We start from the raw sequence: 21,075 nt of genomic DNA, 5'->3' as shown, positions 1-21,075 counted from the left end.
GTCAGCTGTCTGTTTCGTGCATTCTGTTGCGAGTTGGTGGAATTTCACTGCTGGCATCAACCCCTTCGTGTGTACATTGCTGGTTTGGGATTCAACAACACAACAGCAACTACCAGCCTTCCGTAGGGGCGCAATCGCTTCAGAATGCGGCAGCTGCCGCATTCTCGCCCAAAACCTCACAGAGTGCCAAAGCTATGACAAACACCGCGACCCGTTTTTTCGTATGCAGACATGATTCACTGTAAATTACCAACCTAACGGAAGCGCCCAGGAATGAAATTGTGATAGTAGCATCGGTTTCTTGTATCATGTCAATGCGAAGCGACGAGAAAAAAGGGTAAGTAAGTGGGGGGATTTGAACCCCCCCCCCCCTGGTTACGCCCCTGGTGAAGGCTGACATCGGGCTCCGTTGCGCACCCATCTGGCACTGCAGTACCGTGCAATAGCCTACCATGTCGGACACCTTCAAAGGCAGCCACTACCTGTTATAGCGCTTTCAAGTGTTGTTAAGCAGACACCTGAAGCGGGAAAACATCCCCACTTAATCAGAACCGTAGCGCAGGTGGGACTAAACTTTCGTTTTCAGCTCACTTTGGCGCTTCCGAAGCAGACGACGCGGCCGCTATGTCCACGTGATCCCGCATGCCACGTCATGCCGACGGTGGTGCCAGCTTTTCCAGTGGTTGAGCTCGCCCCAATAACGATGAGCGAGAAGAAAGCGAGGGGCTCAATTTTTTAGTAACAAATATGTGAAGCCTACAGACAATGACATATTGAAAAACACGTGAAATGATTCAGAACTGCTTGGACAGCTTGTGATGGTGTATTAAGGATGATGACTATTCCAGGTAGCTGTCAAGCTCACTTGCCTGGTGGAAGATGTCTCCATACTGATGTCAGTTGCAGCGCTGAGAAGCTGCCACTCCCACACTCGACCATGCAGCCTCCTATGAGTGGGGCATTCACACGCATAAGCACACGCTCATCCATGGGACACCCCTGATGCTCCAGGTGCTTTGCAATATCACTTGGCCGGGACAAGTGCCATGGGGGTACTAACGAAAGTGGCTGTATGGTCAGCGAGTCCTGATGAACGTGAAAGACGGCAACCTGCCGTGATCTCTGTGACCCCAATGTGACATAGAGGTTGTGATGGCTTCCATCCTCAAGGTTTCGGAAAGGTGTGAACTCTAGAAATGTTGGCGAATGCTGCAGGCAGTGGTTCCAAGTAAGCATCTGGAAGCATACAATGGCATACAATGGAAGCACACACAACCAACAAAGCAATTGGAAGCATGCCTTTGGGCTTCCTCAGGCATAACTACAGCATGTTTAATATCCTGAATTGTGGAAGTCTAAATGTATAACGATTTAATGACCTTTGCTGCATGCAGTGAAGCCAGGTAATAAAGCGGAAAGCCAGCAAGAAATGTGGTCAATTTATGCCCTTCTAGTTCCGATAAGATATGGTTATGGCGCATTTGGACAGGACCGTGCGCGCGAGACAGAGACGACGAAGAAGTGGTAGACTGTCTCCTGGAGCTGTGACCTATGTACTGGCCTGCGCATTTAGTGCTAACTTTTCCTCATGTAAATAGTCGTATATACGTTTGTGCATTGGCCTTCCTCTTTGTCACAATATTTAAAGGGACATTAAAGAAAACACAAAATCAGTTCAGACAGATAACGATTTGTTTAAAATATCTATATACATTTATTTGGCTGACAAAAGCTCACTATCAGCATAGAAACTGAGGGCCAAAACTCTTCTTTAAAAGGTCTGTACTGTAGTCATTGCACAGATGACATCAGAGTGATGTGATGAACTTTGCAGCATTTTCACATTTTCCAGCCTTTTCCAAACCTTGAGGAGTTCCTACAGATTGCCAGAATGCATCCTTGAACACTTTTTCACGCAATGCTTTCTTCCATTATTGATAAGCACTTAACCAACTTGGTGCATTCGCTGTCAAAATCTGACATCAGAAGCTTTCAAGCTGATATAAGCACCCATATTTTTGCATCCATTCTGGTTTACTAATTTTTTCATAAGGAACAAGACTACCTTACTTACAATTAGAGAACTGTAACCTATCAATCCAGCTTAACTACTTACCGTATCTAATCAAGACCTAAGTTAGATGTAAGCTTATCTAAACTAGATATAGCTTTGCTTCTTACCTAATCTAGCTAATTTCCTTTAAGTGTCCCTTTAGAATATTAACTATTAGAAACTAATCACAGAGGCATAAATTGTAAGTACAAAGGCATAATTTGATGGCACACATCTTTCAGTGATTTTCACAAAGAATGGTTGGAATGAGTCAAAATGCTGCATTCCTTTCATCACAATTCCACTATAGGAATATCCTCCCTTCTGCAAAGAGTTAACAATGCCCACAGATGATCGATCCTTTCACCAATGATCAACAATTTTAAGGCCACTGCACATTGAAACAGCTTGGCAGATACTAACTCCATCTAGTAGTTAGGCCAAAAAAAAGGGCTTTTATGATCAGGTTTGATTTCATTTCTACAGCAAAAACAATTACTGCAGATTGACAGTTTGGCACACTAGCTCTAGTTAGCCCAAGATACAAACTTTCACAATCAGGTTTGATCTCACTTCTCTGGCGAAACTGCGATTTTCGAAGCAACCGCATTGAACTGAGATGTGTGCATAATGGTGGAAAGGGGCATGGCCTTTGCTCTACCCCTTGTCCGAAAAGACAGCATGTGAACAGTAATTGCGACGAATCAGTATTGGATTTTTGTAATCAGAGCACCAGTGGTACGACAGGATTCCATTACATAGTCTGATTTATAATGAGGATGTCAGGCGGCTGCGGCATGATAGTGTCTCGTATTTGCTGTGGAAAGATAGGCACACATTGACTCTCATTGCCGACAGACAGGCGCTGGCAACAAGAAATGAGAATAAATGTGGAAAGACAACTACTATGGTGCACCAATTACTTATTTGTTTACAGTTTACCTAACGTTATAGTTATCTGGGACCCCGTGTATAGGTCTCAAACAAATGGAGAGCTATTTGACTGTAACCAAGTGCAAAAGTTGACAAAGATATTACTAACATGCCTGCCTCCTGATGAGGCACATTGAAAACTGCAGTAATGCAATGTCAATAATAAAATGCCAGCAATCTCGTGTGAAATTACAACTAAGGTAGGATGGTTGAGTAATAACTGCGGGAAATGCATAGATGAAAAGTTCAGGAAGAGGTGTCCAACTTGATCAGAAACCCGTTATTTATTATTATTATTTTTTTAGTTCTAGAGTGAAAAATATTGTAACCTTCTGATCCAATTTCGGTTCCCGCAAAATGTTTTCTTTATTTCAGTTTCGGTTCAATAGCCTGCATAAATTCAGATTAAGAAAGTAAATAAAAGAAAAGCAGCAGCTAAACTTACTGGCTGTCGAGTGTGACGGTCATCCCATACTGACAACAACTTTGAGCTTGCCAAGTATAACTGATGGCAGTTGAGAGGGTTTGGCTTGAACAACACAAACTCCTCTTTTAGGAAGGCTTCGTGCTGTGTGGTGCAAAATGTGTGCTTGCGAGAACCCTAAAGAAAAAAAAAAAAAGAAAAAAAAAGCAAATGTTACACAAATGTGACAGGAATTGTGGGAGAGGTGGTCATAACTATCTTGTTTCTAGAATGTGTCCCTTTAAGCCATATGTCCATAACGTACATATATATATATATATCAAAATGTTTATTAAAAATAACAGGTGTAGGGAGCTGGTGGACATAACGTACATAGGACTCGGCATTTTCGTTGGTTTCTCACAGGAATCTACATAATTTCAGAGGAATATACTACATACAGTAGAATCCCCCAAATACGTTATCTATGGGACTGCAAGAAAAAAATTTAATACCCGAGGAACATATTATGTGAACATGCTGTTATAAATCATGCAAACATGCTGTTAAACATTAAAATAAGGAAACTATGCATCACTCAGCCGCCAACAGCTAATGAGGACTTGACGAGGACTGCCTAAAGTCCGAAAGCCAGGAGTCCAAAGTATCAAATTTAGGAGAGAATGAGTAACTTATTCCAAAAGTGGGCGAAAAAGGTGTCATGCTCTTAAATTATCACTTTCAGGGATACGTGCACTATCGCAAGATTTCATGTCACTAGCGTCAGACGCACCGGTGTTTAAGAGCGACAACATTCTCGGCACAGTGCCAGCCATGCTCTCTTATCACAGTGCCAGGATCGCTTTTGCCTGCCAATGTATTTGGAGCTACGAAACTGAAAGTATTGTCCTTAAAAGTGATCGCACGAGAATTTGGTCCACTATGGCCTGAGTTTATCACCACATTGCTGCGCTCACATGAGCTGGCCTACAAACTGGCAAGTTTGTATTTCGACCATTGTCGTGCTGTTGTTACAGATAGACAAAAGTACAATCAATGCGTGCATTGAATCTTCATCCCATGGCAACATAACAGGAGTTGACTGAGCTGCGATAGCTGAATTATCGTGGAATTCATCATAACAGTCCTTTTTGCCTGGCACTTCCCTCACTTAATCACCGCCCTCCTCGGTGCATGCATCGTGGATGGAGTTTGCGCCACATGAAACTGCTTGAAGTTGTTGTGACCGTGTTGCTATTTAACACGTAAATGAACTAATGCTGGACGCGTAGAACTCGCATGACAAATAGCAAATGCAGCTTTTCAACATGATGCGGTTTTTGCGTGGTCAGTGACTACTGGATCGACTAGGCATCGCCAACTTCGGTTTCGAGGAGGCACCGGTGCCATGGCTGATGACCATGCCGACGACATATTAAAACCAAATTATCGCCATTCTTGCTTGATTCTGTGGCCAAATTGGCATGCGGCCATGCAGGGTCCAAACATCGACTGGTGCACTGCTAGGTGTCTCAATTTTTCACCACGACTGCACCACCAAAGCTGTGGCATGTTAAAAGTGCACGTTCGTTGTGGATGGAAATGCACAGCTAGGGTGTCTAGCATGATTGACGCTTTTCCTTTAGAATTCTTTTTAAGTTGTAGATGGTACACTTGATATCAAGATGAAAGCCTTAGATGACTCATGGGACGAAAATTTGACTGTCCGGCGTTATGGCACCAAAATTCAATGGCACCAAAATTGATAGTACCACCCACGACCATTGATGGTACTCGAACCCACGACCTTTGGTGGGACCAAAATTCAATGGCACCACAATTGATGGTCGAAACCACGACCACCGGTGTTAGTTATAGTGAAGTTAATTAAGGCACAGTTAATTCAGATAGAGTTAATTAAGGCTTTGAATCTACGACCCTTAGTGGGAGTCGAACCCACAACCTTTGGTGTTAATTACGGCAAATTGAATTAAGGGACAGTTCATTAATATAGAGTTAATTAAGGCACTCGAACCCACAACATTTGGTGGGAGAAAACAAGCAATAGGAAGTAACAATGCATTAGAATGAAAATGTAAAGTAATGTAATGAATGTCTTGCGAGTGCGCAGGCTTTCCCTTCATCCTCTTTAGCATATGATAAAGTGACTGTAACTTTTTTATTGTAATTATACATCCAAAGTCGCAACATATCACACGGGAACGTTGAGAGAGCAGCGACATATCAAAGGCGTCTTTGCTGGGAATGGGTTTTAGCAATGTCATGCTCGGGAAAACATACGAGGGCGGTCCGATAAGTACTTAGCCTTCAAAAGAAAAACGAAAATTTTGGAATGGTGTCGATTTATTTCTCAACATAGTCCCCTTTCAACTCTCTACACTTGACCCAGCGATCCTCCAACTTCTTGATCCCGTCAGAAAAATACGTTTTCTCCTGAGCTGCAAAGTAGGCTTCTGTGGCGGCGATAACTTCTTCATTCGACTCAAATTTTTGTCCGGCGAGTGACTTTTTCAAGTTAGGAAACAAGAAGAAATCACTCGGGGCCAATTCTGGAGAATACGTTGGATGGGGCACCACTTCGTAGCCCAGTTCGACCAACTTGGCCGTGGCGACGGCGCAGGTGTGAGCTGGCGCGTTGTCATGTTGGAAGAGCACCTTTTTCTTCACCAAATGTGGCCGTTTTTTTTTTGCAATTCGGCATAGTAGGGTCTTGTCACCGTTTTGCCCTTCTCAAGGTAGTCAATGAAGATCACACCTTGAGAATCCCAGAAAATGGTGGCCATCACCTTTCCGGCCGATGCGACAGTCTTCGCCTTCTTCGGAGCAGGTTCTCCGGGTGCAGTCCACTGTTTCGACTGTTCTTTGGTCTCTGGTGTGTACCAGTGGATCTATGTTTCGTCGACGGTCACAAAACGACGCAGGAACTCCTTCAGATTACGCTTAAACAGCTTCAAACACTGCTCTGAAGTGGTCTCAGGGACGCGCTTGTTGTCCGGAGTGAGCAAACGCAGCACCCATCGTGCCGACAGCTTTCTCATGCCCAAAATTTCATGCAGGATATGACCCACGCGATCTTTTGAGATGCCTACTGTCTCAGCTATCTCGCGCACCTTCAGTCGGCGGTTTGCCAATACGAGGTCGTGGATTTTTGCCACGTTATCGGCCGTAGTAGCCGTTTGCGGGGCCCCTGGGCGAGGCTCATCAAAAACCGACATGCGACCACGTTTAAACTTGTTGAACCAATTTTTGACGGTTGCCATCGAAGAAGAAGACTCTCCGTAGACGGCATCTAGTCGCTCTTTGATTTCGCTGCGCGATTTCCCTTCCAAAAACAAGAATCAAATTACCGACCGATATGCTCTTTTTCAATTTTTTTAACGGACACACGAAAAATCACCTGCTTCCTCTTCCTCAAGCGGGCAGAAATAAAACCGCGAGCCCGATTCAACTGGACCTTTGCATGTGTCCCCCTAAGAGAGCGTACTCAACGTTAGTATATGTCTCATGCGATTGCGTCGCGCTCTCGCGGTGAGGCTAAGTACTTATCGAACCGCCCTCGTATAAACAAGGAACACATTTGCAGGGTTCTACTGTACCTGCGACACAGAAGGAGAACGAAATTAATCTTTTGAGGATTAGGTTTAAGAAGAGTCATGTTCACTTTAAAACAATGAATGCAGAACTCTAAAGTGCATACAGAAAAGCCTTAGTGTGGTGATAAAGGTTACAAGAACAGCATCAGGTAATATAACAAAGCCTTGTGCTTCACTGAAAAACAAAGAAAGAGAAGAGAGAAGACTAGATCCGATAATTCATGCCATTAATGTCAAATAATAAGCAAAATGTTAAAACCATAAATTCCTCATTATGTAAGAACGATCAGTGGCGTTGCATAATCTCTACAGCACCTAAATTGGTCTTTGTGATAATAACTTGCGTCATCACAAGAAATGATGCAAGTCATTAAGGTGGTCATCAGGAATAAATGACACAACACTGGCATGAAATTTTAAATAAACAAGGTGGTCATTAAGCTCGAATTCGGAATCATAACTAAACAAAATAAAAATGGTGTCTGTTGTCGTGTTTTGCAAAAAAAACTGTTCAAACAGAAATACTGGCCAAGCATCTATTTTCACTACAAATAGTGTGAGGGTCCTATTATTAAATATAGGACCCCTCACATAATCGTAAGGCTAGCTTTCCTGTAATGCAGTTTGCCAAGCTAATGGTGGCATAGTCTTTTTGGAATTGGCAGGTACGAGCACAGTTGACTTTGTTAGTTTTGAGATTGAAAATGTAGCCGAAACTCTTCTTATGAAACACTGTGCAAGAGATAAGCCCTAGTATGTGCAGCTAAGCACTTAGTTTTAACTTGAACCATGACCAGTGCTCCATTAGCCGGGCAAATGTGCATGCAAGGAAGCCCACTTCTGAATTAAGAAAAGGATCTATTGTTTTATATAAGTAAGGGAATGCACTGATGCTTAATTTATGACAGACAGCTTGGGGCACGTTTCTGTGGATTTACGCAAAGATGGCGCAATAGCCGACAGGAGAATTACAACACCACAAAAGATTTTGCCACAAAAGCTACACAAGCATTCCAAGGGCTAAAATTTATTGCCCAGGAAAGTTGATGCTGAATTTTTTATAAAAAAACCATGAATGCGCAAGATTTCTTTTACAGTGTAAAAACACGCAGCCATACCGGTCTTCTTGCATCAAGGCTATACAGTCCAGAGCGGTCCATGTAGCAGATATGCCGAGGATGGCTGCCGAAACTGGTGCACCACCACTGATTGCTGGACGGATGCTCATGAGACACAGTGGCTCTCCACGACGGTTCACTGCAACATACGAGTTATACTTATTTCTCTTTTGACACCCAATTTGAGGTACAGCAGAAACTTCTTATACAGTTAAACCTTCACATAACGAAGTTGGTAAAATTGTCAATTTGCTTCGTTATTTCAAAATTTTGTTATATTAAAATTCAATTTTTAATGCAAATAAATACAGTTGCTGATGGATGTTTCTTACACAAAAGGGGCTGCACAATTAAAAATGTCCAAATTATTGGGTAATTGAAAAAAAGCTAATTTGAAAAAAAAAAAAAAAAGATTTTGTTGAATATGAGTGTTGCCGATGAAAGATACGGTTTCATGCTGTGTCAACAATATGCTCACATCAGCGGTACGAAGTAAAGCCAGCCATGCTTTCACATCCACTCTGCCCCCGCGGCTGGATAGTGTCGCCCGCAGTGCGACGATGCTATTATGAAAAGCGCCGGCAGTTGGAAGCGAATGCTTCGTCTGCCTCTTGCTTCAACACGCCTCCGAAACTTGAGATTATGTAACCTCTATTACTAAACGCGAGGGAAGATAGCGCACATGATGCCATGACATCTCAGCATGCCCACTCATGGCACACACGGCAGATTATCTCCAAAACAGGGCGCATGAGCTGTGTATGCACTCAGCCGCGCTGACAGCCATGAGCAGCAACGGCTGTGGTAAACAAATAGGCACGCGCCAAGCTCAACTGCAGTATACATAAATGGAATGCAATAAGCAAGCAAGCTAGTTGTAAGAACAGCATCTGCACCAGAGCGTCTACAGAACACAATGTCTTGAAGAGAGTCCCACAGCACTTCTAAATGAAGTTGCACAATTTATGGGATACAAAAATCTCAAGCCTCAAGAATCTCCTCCTGCAGCGAAATTAATGGGTAGTCTGGTGTAAGGTTGTAAGTACGAAAAGTTGTCTATTGCAATCTTAGCCCTTTTCTGTTCCTTTCTCAATCTGCTGTCAGTGTTCGAAGCCTTCTCTCCCTTTTCATCTCCAGCATGATGGAAGATGCAATTCTCTGCAGGTGTCAACTGTTCTTGACATACTAACCAGCACCTTTTCACGTACCTTTTCACGTAAGAGAAGCACGTTAAAGAACCCCCAGGTGGCCAAAATTAATTCGGAGCCCTCCACTACGGCGGGCCTCATAATCAGAACTGGTTTTGGCACGTAAAACCCCAGAATCAATCAATCAAACACGTAAGAGAATGGTGCATTAAAGGGGTCCTGAAACACTTTTCTAAGTAATCATAGCCAGGCCTCACTACTAAAGGACATCATCTCGTGAATTTCTCGGTGCAAATGCTTTTCAAACTACTGCAACTACAGTGTAGACCGCTTATAACGTAAGTCGCCGGAGTCGCAAATATCTGCACTATAAGCGGTACCGCACTATAACCAAAGCAACAATTTTCAAGGCCCGCAGAATGCAAAACATGTGCACCGAGCCGCCACGCGTATGCGACAGTTGAGGAATGCGGCTAGAATGTTTGCATTCAATTTACAGTTGAATCTCGTTAATTCGAACCAAATCACGCGGCGGCGCCTCCGACCGGCATTGCGCCGGCACCGCCATAGAGTGAAAGCTTAGGAGAGACCCCTCAATGTTCCGCGCGAACAAAAGAAAAAAAAAAAGAAAAAAAAATGCGGCAGAAATTTCACCCTCTCTCAAATGGCAAGGTCGCCCATTCTATGTTGCACCGGAACGTGCGTGTACATGCCGACGGCTCAGCCACGCTACCGTAGCCACGCGTAGAAAATGGCAGTGAACCCACAGAACACCCATACAAACTTGTGAACCCTTCTTTCTCCTTTATGCTTCCTCTATTTTCTAGTCACCTGTTGACCTTGCCACGGCCGGGCTCGACTGGCGCGCGTGCTAGAACGGCCGGGCTCGAATGGCGCGTGCGCCATTCGAGCCCGGCCGTGACCTTGCACGCTGCGGCTACGGCGCAGAGGGAAGCAGCGGCGCTGTTCCCAGGCCGGCCAACGCCCGCTTCCCGATAACGGCAGAAAACGAAACTTCGGGGAGCTGGCGCCGGCCCGGCTGTAGCGGCGACGCCTGCACGGCGGCAGGCGCGCATGGTGAGAGTCGAAAGTGAGGGAGCTACGAGGGAGGGCGAGGGGAGCCACCGAAGCGGCGGAGTTGCCGAGGCGAAATCCGCTTCCCTGCCGCCCTCCTCCTTCACATTCCACCGTCTCTGCGTGCGCCCTTCCCCGTGCCGTGCCGGCGCCGCCCGCTCCCTGAAGTTTCGTTTACTGCCGTTATCATGAAGCGAGCGTTGGCCGGCCTTGGCAGTTTCGTGGCCCTCGCTCGCTATGCGCACCGTGACATTTCACGACTCGCACTCAAGATTCTGGTTTCAGCCTCACTGGCTGTTCGTTCGCACCACGTGCCCTTCTCCTCCACTTCGTTTCTCTTTCTTCCTCGAGCACTCCTTGGGGCGCCCGTTTGAGGGGAGCGTTCGCCGTCTCGGCTGACTTCCGTACTTCAAGGCAGCCGCACTGTAACCGGTATCTCGTTTCCCGCAACTGCACTATAAGCGATACGTGTATACATAGAGTGCTATGGGAAAATTAACGGGAGTCTGAAAAGACCGCACTATATCCGGTCGTCCCCCGGCCTTTCGCGCGACGGAAGCAGGGCGGGGCTCGACTGGCGCGCCCGGCCGTGACGAAAGTTGCGTTTGCTCTCCCCCGTGTGTTTGCTCTCCGTGCGTGAAGGCGCGCGTCCCCCGCGCGAAAGGCGCGCGGTGACGATTTTATCGCCCTTGGACTCATGCTCCACGTCTCATGCTCCTCCTCCGCATCGCCTTCGTTGATCTCCTCTCCCGTCGGTGGGCGCGCCTCGTTGAGAAGCGTGCTCGCTGCCGCCCTTGTCGGCGAGATTTTCCAGCGGAAGCCGCATTATAACCGGTATCTCGTCTCACGCGGCTGCACTGTAAGCGGTATGCGTATACATGGAGTTCTATGGGAGGGTAAACGGGAGTCGGAAAAGGCCGTGTTGTAGCCAGTTCTGCACTATAAACAGTTACGTTATAAGTGATCTATACTGCAAATGCTTTTTACGTGCGCGTGCCTGAGTGAGTTCACCTCCGACTCTTTAATTTAGCTAGCTTTAATTGTGTTTCGATGATACAAATTTCGGCTAATACGAATATTTTTCGTGACCCCGTGAGATTTAATCGAGATTTCGCTGTACTAACAAAGAAAAATACAAAATCTCACTTAAGAGTAATGCGAGAGGTGTGGAGATGTTATTACCTTTATATTTATTTAGCCCAACCAGATAGGCAATTCTGTCAAAATGTTTGACTTCCAAAGTAGGATTTGAATTATTTCTCTTAACACATACAATAAGAGATCACTATAGTATATGAAGTTTCGGATGTAGATGACCCCATGACCACAAAGTGCAACAAGGCACGGTCAGAATTAAATCTAAACCTCTTAACTTGACCAAACAATACTAGCACAAACTTACGTTCGATCACACTGCTGCAACAGCAAGTTTCCAGCCTCTGTAACTGCAAGAAGCTCTCCAAAGATGTGGTTGCTGAAAAAAAAAAAAATTCATATCAGCATCAATGTGTAACATAGTTAAGTTTTTCAGCTTATCATTATGACAAAAAACAAACATTGGAAGCAGAAACAGCCTTTCTTTCTGATGCAGCCTGACAACATCCAAAACCTTTGGGTCAGTTTTTACCTGTCTCCGCAGTTGTTACCTCAACCACAGCGGTGGCCTAGCGGAGAATCCGCCTCGTACGCAGGAGGTACCGAGTTCAAATCCCGGTGGCGCCGGGAACCCACCGATTTTTCCTAATGGGTAGAGATGTTCCCTGGCCTGGTGCTCGGCTCTCGTAGGGGTTCACATCTCGAAAGAGAGCCCAATAGAGATTTCAAGAGTTGTCTCTGGGCGCCTCTTGTCCAACCACAGACAGCCTTGCGGAAGAGCATCGGCCACAGCTGTGGGAGGTAAGCTGCCGCCAGGTGCTCCTGGCCTGGTGCTCAGCCATTATGGGACCTCAACGCTTGGGAAGAGGTGTTTGTCCTCAATTCGGCCCAAACATCACTTTGTTTTTTGTGCTCAGAAGGGTTTTTACGGGAATTCAGGGCGCAGGCGCCTTTCCCAAGTGTATCATCCCTGAAGGAAGCCGAACGCCAGGCCGGGGTGCGCGCCCATTTGAACCAGTGGTGCCCGGCGGCGGTGGGAATCGAATCCATAACCTCCCGCAACCAAGGCGGGCAATCTACCACTAGGCCACGGCTGCTGTGGCTGAGAAACCACCACATCAGCCACCGGCATTATCTGGTGGCTGAGAAACAGCTGTGTGCAGATATTTGTGAATTCAAATGTAAACACCCATTTTTTCTTATTTGGTTTACATACCATTAAACAGGAAACGAGAATCCCACATTCCGTATTTAATTGTTTCTAATGTTGACTTGCAGATGAATATCCAGGGGTAGTGTAATTGATAAAGCTTGTATGTATAGAAACATCCAGACAAATGTGATGTCTGTTCTGGACAAAAGATTGCTTTTATTCCTGTTGAACGAAAGATTACTTTTATTCCTATTGAAATTCAACATGAAGCACAAAGGAAACTGTTACTTAGAAAGCATCACGAGCTGTAGATGTCTATGTATTTTACGAGTTTCTTAAAGTGACCTAACTGCGAGTTCCATCTATCAGGCCGCTTAGATGGTCATTATCTTGCTTATTCGAAGCTTCGTTTACTTGGTGGAACTGCATATGCCTGTATGACTACACTCGAACCTCGCTATAATGAAACAGGACATAACGAAATAATGTATATAACAAAGTAAATGAAGTTCCCCTTAAAATTTCCATAGACATCCATGTATTTAAAACCTTGTTTTAACGAACTGAAATTGTCCTGCTAGTGGATATAACAAACTCCATTCATCTCCAAAACATATCAGACTGTACATTGCGTTACGCAGGGCTCGAAACGCTGCGGCAGTTACAACTCTCGCGTCGTCGAGCAACACTGATCTTTCTTAGCTGTGAACAAGCTTCTCCCCTGACCTCTCTCTCTTGCACGTCGTGCCTGGATGTGCGAGTCGCGCGGCAGTGCGAAAGACAGGCTGTCGGTGTGAAAGATTAGAGCATTCTTTTCTGCTGCGCGGCACACTGCGCAGGCAGGCGCAACTGGCCGAAAAATTAGTGCATTCACTTCTCTCTTTCCTATGGTGTGCTGCACAGGCAGCCGCAGTTGGGCCTGACCTCAGATATCTCCCCAGCGCAATATTTGGGGTCACGCCCAGGCCGTCCATTCACTTCGCCTTCATCCTGTGGCATGCCGTGCGGGTTGGCAGCTAGGTGTGACCTCCGAGATCACATTGGCATCGATGCAATCTCGGGGGCCATGAGCCGGCCGAGCCAAGCCGGCGAAGTTCGCTTGCCTTCTCAATCACACAACGCGACGCTGTGTCGTGTGCCACGTGCTGCTCGACCGCGAGGAGCCAAGTAATTGTGAAAGACCATCACAATGGAACAGAAGGTAGCTATCTGTTAGACAATGCATCATCTAAGTGGTTCTATAATTCAATTGTAATTGGGAAAAACAGAAAACATAAAGCAGTCTAAATATTTGAAGCATGCATTCATGCTCAGCAAGTGGTTATGGTGGCAGAAGAGCTCATACACAAAATGGGCATTACAAAAAAGTTTCTCTTTCTGGTGTTACTGAGCTAAAGCCTCACCTTGGTTTCGTGTAACAAAGGATGTCATCATACATGAATTCCGAGAGCACCATTGGGTCCTTGTTCAGTGTGTCAAACAAATGAATGTACTGGCAAAGGTTTCTTAGTCGCACACAGCATGAAGTCTCTGTAAAAATGAAACAAGAGCAAAAAGCATAAGAAAAAAGTGAGGGAAAATATTTTACATTAAATGTGCTTACATTCAAAAGCAGCGGATTCATGTGCCAGCCTTAAAAACTTAGGCAAATCCATATACACACTAAGAAATGTTCTAACACACAACAATGTAACCTTCAACTGGTTTTTATGCCTACATAGCAAACAAATTTTGTTTGGTTTGCAGCTACCAAGTGGTCATGTTAGGCTGAATGAATGTGATTTGACAAGTATTGTTACTGAATGTCTACAAGGACAGTGGAGATGCTCGATAAAGCGACAGAGACGATGATGGTGCATGTGCTTCTTGAGCCATATTGCCTTGTCCACCTTGTCTTTCCCTGTCGATAGCATGTCATGTCCAGATCACCAATCTGTGGAGGTGGGCCGAAAAGCGAGCCATCACAGCCACGGTGCAGTGAAGCTAACCAGACTGGTGTTGATGTTTCCAGGAACAGTAAGTAGACACGGCCGCTCTTATCCACATGCAAAATCCACACATGTCGGTCTCCCTTTAAGTGGCGCTGCAGCTAATTTTAGCGCCTGATACAATGTCCATTGGGCCTGCGATGCAGCAGAGAGGATCGGCCTTTCTGTACCGACGTGGGAGCGGCCCGCTACGTGCTGACGGGCGTTTCGAGGGACCATAATAAAGTTTTATCATACCATACCATACAATGTAAATATACCTCTTGTCTGCCCCTCATCTTCATCACAATATTGTAGCAGAGGATGGAATTCTCTTTGAGAATTTGTAGTGCTTGCAAGTCAAAACCATAGGGAACCAGCACAGGCTAAAAACACTGACTTTTGTGGCATGCTGTTAAAAGTTGCCAATGCCAACTATATGAGCTTCGACTAGGAAAACAGCTGCATGCTGTTTCTTTGTTTGCTTGGGCTTCACCAGGCCCAGCTTTGCTCTGTCAGTGGCAGAGCACGAATCAAGGAAGGCAAGAGTCCCTGCTCTGGTATGTTTGTTGCTAGTCATTCATGGCAAATACAACCCTGACTGGCAGAATATGAACCAGTGACCCATTGATAATGAATTCTTGTTAATGTACATGAGCATACCAAACTTTGGGCACGTTTCCCCCTGCAGATGGCAAAAAATACCAGAATATTCCAGTCATATTTTTGTAGCTTCAGTCGTTTTCTCAGCCGCCTCCAATTAAATCTCAAGTACTTGAAAACAGCTTGTGCATATGGCTGTTTCACAGCTTGCACATCTCGCATAAGGGTCACACTACTTTTCTTACCTCTTCTTTTCCCCGTTTTGTGAAATAACCAATTTAGCATTAATACTTGCATGGTTAGTTGGGCAGAAATGTGAACCAGTGTTACATGTGCTTACGTCTATAATAAGAAACAGTTTTTCAATACAAGTGGAGTATGTCACTGTCTTCAAGCAGGGAACCTTGCTGCTGCATTGAAGTTACTTGTTTCAGCTAGCGGGCACTGGCAATTTTAACAGAATAACATTTCTTACAATGGTTGCTGTAACATGCCCCCATGACTAGAACATAAACATTATCCAATCAAACGCATTTACAAAAAAGCACTTGGGACCTCCAAAATCCTTCGTGATAGAGGTCACTTCGTTGTAAAGATAGCACACACCCTCGCTGTAGAGCAGGCTAAGCATGTTTGGCCTAAGACAATTTTTATCTAGCACAAATTCATGAGATGCCTAATGAATTAGGTAGGTTAGTAAATTTCGTCTGCACACTTCGTTTGATAGAAATGCGACTGTAACCGACGCTATGGCAATGAGGCTTGCGGCATGCTTAGTGATAAAATCTGGCAGTGACACATGGCACAGCTACAAAGTGTCGAATGCCACCTGCCTCGTCAAAATTATTGGTCTAGAGGCCAATCACTGCTGCCTTCACTAACATCCATCTCGTTTTAAAGCAAAGCTTTATATGCCTAGGAGAAATCGTTATGGCTAGGCAAAATCGCCTGTGTACAGATAACTATCATCATCAGCAATGGCTTGAGCGTCGTCTTCTTCCGCAGCTGGTTCGTCGGCGCCCCTCAGGTTGCGCTCGTGCCACTGCTTCCGCATTCGTCGTCATCTGCTTCCACAGCTGGCTGCGTTGCCGGTCAGCATTCCAGCGTAGAATTTCCCTTCTATTGTGTCGTCGTAATGGGGAGGCCGCATTTACGGCATATGAGCCATTCATTGTCTTACGTAACAGACAGATTTAATTTTGTCGCAATTTAATTTCAAAGAATCGCAAGCTGCAATGGCGGGCGAATGCTAACCACATCGCCAAGCCAACTTGAGACATTGAACGCAAGCGACAAGAGTGGACTGCTGGCATACCGTCAGTGACGCCGTTCTCTCCGTCGCAGCTGAACGTGTGTGTAACCTCATAATTGAGGCATACTTTAATGAACCCTCAGGATTAACCCAATGATAAACACTGGTGCCACACGTCTCAGCTTTGCTGGTTAACCATCTTCACGGAGTGAAAAGGCGACCAAATTTTTTTTCCCCTTTTTTACTCCAATTCTGATCAAGAATTGTTCCAAAAGGGGGACATTTCCTGGATATAAAGAGACTCTAAAAAGAAGTACTGAATCAGTTTAGTCTGATGAAAGTACGCTTTCAAAAGTCTACTTTCACTAATTTCGTGGTATAAGGTTAATTGCTACATGAGAAAATGATGGTCAGACTTTCTCATCTGTTAAAATTCCCGTCAAACCTCAGTGCCTGCATGTCAGTGTGACGTCACAGATTTCAAAGAATATTTTTTATATGTGAACTGTTGTGGTTCAGTAAATGTTCTTGCAACCCGCTAAGTTCAGTCCTTGGCTGTTTTAGAATTCAATTTAGTCAATGCTAACCGATATAAAATTAACTATGCACAAGCACATGCCGTCAGTATCTATGATGTGACGGCAAGATGGTGCAGGATCTTCAAGGCAGCGACACCACCTGTGTTTCATTTTTGCGTCCTTTCTGGCTGACCAAGCCTCTTCTCATGGTAAGACAACCTTTCTTGGTATTGTAAAAAAGTAGTTTAGTAATGCAGTTCAAATGATTTTTTTCTTTAGTGTCTCTCTAAGCACACAGGATACGCGCAATAATGGGCGACATCAGATAACCGGAGCGCATATAGCTGAAAACTGCTGTCATGGTAACTAGGTTATGTGTTATGGCATGAATGCTAGTGTGGAAAGCTTCAATGCTGGTTACTCTAAGGTATGTAAAAACAAGGCAAGACAACAGAATTGTTGATACACATTTTACCTTTTTGAACATTTTGTAGGCTCACTTGAAAAATTGGGCCATTAGCTCTATCTGAGGTGTTCAGTACTAGGCTTGATTGCTTCTGCAGAAATGCTTCCTTTGAGTGCACAGGAGCTGAGCTGTATTCAGATATCGCTGAAAAAGGAGTAGTGAAGCAAAGAAGTGAATTAATCACACAGATGGGGACTTGTTTTCACTAATGAACATTTAGACCAGTTGCCAGCATGAGAACATTATCTGCACTATGTGCAGTTTCATAAAAAAAGAGTGCTCCGTAGCACTTTGCATATCTACAAGAAGATATTTTCACATTGTGCTAGTACAATTTATGAAGTTGGTTTCCTGCCTCATGATTATTTAGTTGTTCCAACAGCAGTGAAGCATGCAGAATTAGTACTTGTTAGGAGAAAATCTCATTAGCGGAGGTACTCCAAACTTGCATCAGTTGAAGAATTCATACGGTGCAAAACATACCATAATGGTTGCCTATACAGATGCTAGCAAATGAGTGCTGAAGAAAAGACTTGACGAAACTGATATGCACAGCAGAGTGTGGTTGGCATCAGTGGCACACCGACAGGGGGGGGGGGGGGTTCGGGTGTTCAACCCCCCCCCCCCCCATAGGAGTTAACCCCCCCATGCGTCGAGCCCCACCAGTCCAACGTGTACTTTCAGCCTTCAGTGCTCTATTCACATTATTACAGTTCAGGAGGTGGCTTGAGGTCGAATTTTCCCCCTGATTAATAAAAACACTCTATCATTGTCTTGCATTTATTCATGTACTCTTAAATTCAAGGTGGGCCAACCGCGTGCTCAATGGCTTTGCTTGAATTACTGAAGCAGCTCTAGGGGGAAAAAAGATGCAATTTTCACCTGCAAGAGCGATAATTGCCCTCCCCCCCCCCCACCCACAACAATTCAACCACCCCTGGCAGAGATCCTGGTTGTGCTACTGGTTGGCATTGTCTGTGAAAATGACAAAATGAAATGCTACCAAACACTCTGCTGTTACATGCACATTGACTAGTAGCTTGCACACTGCTGCATTATTATAACCACATGTTGTTACTATCTTACTTTTCTTAGAACGTACACAACTTTAGCTGGCAATGACTTAACTGTACTTGCCATTGCCAGCTAAAGTTGTGTACGTTCTAAGAAAAGTAAGATAGTAACAACATGTGGTTATACAACATGTGGCCACACCTACATGTGGCCACACCAACACTGTTACATAATGATCGGAGGCTACCCTTCCTGACAGTGCTTTTGGCGTGTCTGGTTAAGCTTGTGACGAGACCAATACCAACATTTTAGTTTGATTTGCCTGCTTTTTGGAGCACTGAGATTAAATTAGGATTAAAGTTACCTACAATGCAGCTATAACATAACATACCTAGCTTGCTTAGCTCGGCACCACTTGGATGAGCCACCAGAATGGAGCCATTTGATAAAGCATGAGGAACTGTGACAAGGCAACCACCAGTGAAATTCCAGTTACACTCCTGCATGAACAGAAAACAGTAGTAAGCATATTAAGATACTAGCACATGAAATGAAGTTGTAAGCATGTGCCTGCATGATAATAACACGGCGTAAATACCACAAACTGTGGGTCCAAAGCCTAGAGTGCAGTTCTAAACACACACAAAATGGCAAATTACAAGAAATGTAAAAGTAGCACTGATTTAGGTTTCATGCTGTGCATTTAAAGTTCAAATCACATGCATGCATACTTCATAGCTTACTCTGTAGCAGAACGATTCAGGTTGTGTTTGCATTAACTCTAGTAGGCTCTGATGAATTTTCATGTTTCTCAGTCCTGTGCGAGGTTTCTTTGACCTTAAGACGTCTGCAATGTCTTGAACAGCGCTTGCAAAGGGACCCTAAAGAGAAAGAGAGCACACGTCAGGGGCGAAGCAGCCCCTTACACTATTTTAATGAGTTTGTAACGGAAGGAACCGAGCCGAATACTTACCTTGCGCTTGACAAAACCACGGTAAATGCCGATCGTTGATTCGAAGGTACGTATTCTTTTATTTAGATCAAGCTGATATTGTAAGCACGGTTCTACAATGCTCGAAACTGTAACAAATGTGAAGACACACGCCATTTCATATCTGATAATAACTGAAAAAGCACTGACGCAAAAGCACTACGTGAGAACATACCCTTGTTAGGAACTGACAGAGGCAGCGTCAAATACTGTGCGGAAAGCTTGTTCCGTCGAGAATCGTGGCATTTCAAGGTCAAGAAGTGCGAAAGTCCGTCGCCATCCGTTTTGATATCGACTCCAGCACCCCCAAAGTCTGGCTGATATTTTGCATCAACGCTGAAATCAACCAGGTCAGCTAAAGCATGTTCTGCAGCGTTGGGCCACACCGGTAGCAGTTTCGGCAGCGAATCCATGGTGTCACTTCAATACCATCAACCTTAGTTTTATAGACCGCTAAAATTTTTCAGAGAAGCACGGAAGTATCCATAATTGTCGTAGGGTATTTTTCATTCATTATCGTGCCAGGCTGGTAGACAAAACATCTAAACACAACAGCCTTGTTTACAGTTAACGTGCGCGTGTGCGCGCTCAATGCAAACTACGCACGCGCCGGGCACGCGCAGACCATGCGCAGACGCGCACATTATGTGGCGTGGGAGCAATGACGATGGGACTGTCGGGCCAGTCGGGTTATCGTCGGTCGGGCCAGTCGGGTAATGACAGCACAAAATCGCAAGTAGGCGCTTATATTTAAACCAAATTTAAATTAAGCCCTTTTTTATAGGTTTTATACTAATTTTATCCGCCAGCGACGGCTGCCTCAGAGTAAACATTACGAATCTCAAAGGCCATGTTCTGAAAGCCATGTATAGAAGTCATGTTCTGAAAATGCCGTGACGTGACACTTTGTTGCGTTAACTACGTCAGTCCCAGAAAAAAAAAGCACCGTCATATTTCTGCAGTCAACTAATAGAATATTTAGCCCTTCAGCATTTCAGAAGACGAGCAGCAGTAGTATCCTCTGTCGACCACTTTCGAGGACAGGGACGGCGCCTGATAGATAACAAAACCAGGGGCTCTATTCTGAGCCGCTATTATGGTGGCTAGAAGTTCTAACCACCATACCGCTATTCTGGACATTCCGCCATTTTCTTCGAGGCGTGACGTAGGTACGGTGGCTAGATAGCCACCGTAACGTAGGCGCGACGCTTACAAAATGGCGCTGATGGCCCCGTTTTGCTTTCGTAACGATACGCAAATTTGACGTTTCGCCTAAGAAACTGTAATGTAGGCATTGAACCTAGCATTCTTGATAAAGGAAAACAGTTTTCCTCCCCAGTAAAAATAAAGCCGCTAGCTCAAAGCGCACGATTATTCCATCAAAACCGTTTCTCGCTTCCGTCGTCTGCATGCGCGCAGGCTGTCGTCTGCTTCATTGGATAGGATGCGTGTCCTCGGGAAACTTAATGAGTCATCGTATATCGGCACCCACGCGCTTGCTTTCTACCTTGAGACAACACACGCGACCTACCAGTGATGATGAGCGCACGCTCTAGGCCGCGTTATCGCTATTTCGTGATCCGCAAGTGACTCAGCCCGACTCGTATGGCTGAGAAGCGCCCGAATATCATCAATAGCGTTGCGCGCGCCACAGGTATCCGCTTGAGCGACGC

The 21,075-nt window shown here is 45.0% G+C and overlaps 1 protein-coding gene across 1 annotated transcript in view; it reads right to left on the bottom strand.

The window, feature by feature from the left end:
- The window catches only part of LOC119440754 (uncharacterized), a 33,678-nt gene extending 13,644 nt beyond the window's left edge, over positions 1 to 20,034 (bottom strand). Inside the window, exons 1-10 of the mRNA XM_049662433.1 lie at positions 19,578 to 20,034; positions 19,385 to 19,491; positions 19,155 to 19,292; positions 18,803 to 18,911; positions 17,407 to 17,541; positions 13,995 to 14,121; positions 11,746 to 11,817; positions 8,122 to 8,260; positions 3,432 to 3,587; positions 870 to 1,236 (exon numbers count right to left, since the gene is read on the bottom strand). Coding sequence (XP_049518390.1) covers positions 870 to 1,236; positions 3,432 to 3,587; positions 8,122 to 8,260; positions 11,746 to 11,817; positions 13,995 to 14,121; positions 17,407 to 17,541; positions 18,803 to 18,911; positions 19,155 to 19,292; positions 19,385 to 19,491; positions 19,578 to 19,815 — 1,588 coding nt within the window. The 5' untranslated portion in view covers positions 19,816 to 20,034. The remainder of the gene's footprint in view (positions 1 to 869; positions 1,237 to 3,431; positions 3,588 to 8,121; positions 8,261 to 11,745; positions 11,818 to 13,994; positions 14,122 to 17,406; positions 17,542 to 18,802; positions 18,912 to 19,154; positions 19,293 to 19,384; positions 19,492 to 19,577) is intronic.
- Between the last annotated feature and the right edge of the window lie 1,041 nt (positions 20,035 to 21,075).

Source organism: Dermacentor silvarum, chromosome 2 (assembly GCF_013339745.2).
Source record: "Dermacentor silvarum isolate Dsil-2018 chromosome 2, BIME_Dsil_1.4, whole genome shotgun sequence".
NCBI lineage: Eukaryota > Metazoa > Arthropoda > Arachnida > Ixodida > Ixodidae > Dermacentor > Dermacentor silvarum.
Note: the sequence above shows the minus strand (reverse complement) of the source record. Positions and strands in the feature narration are given on the sequence as shown.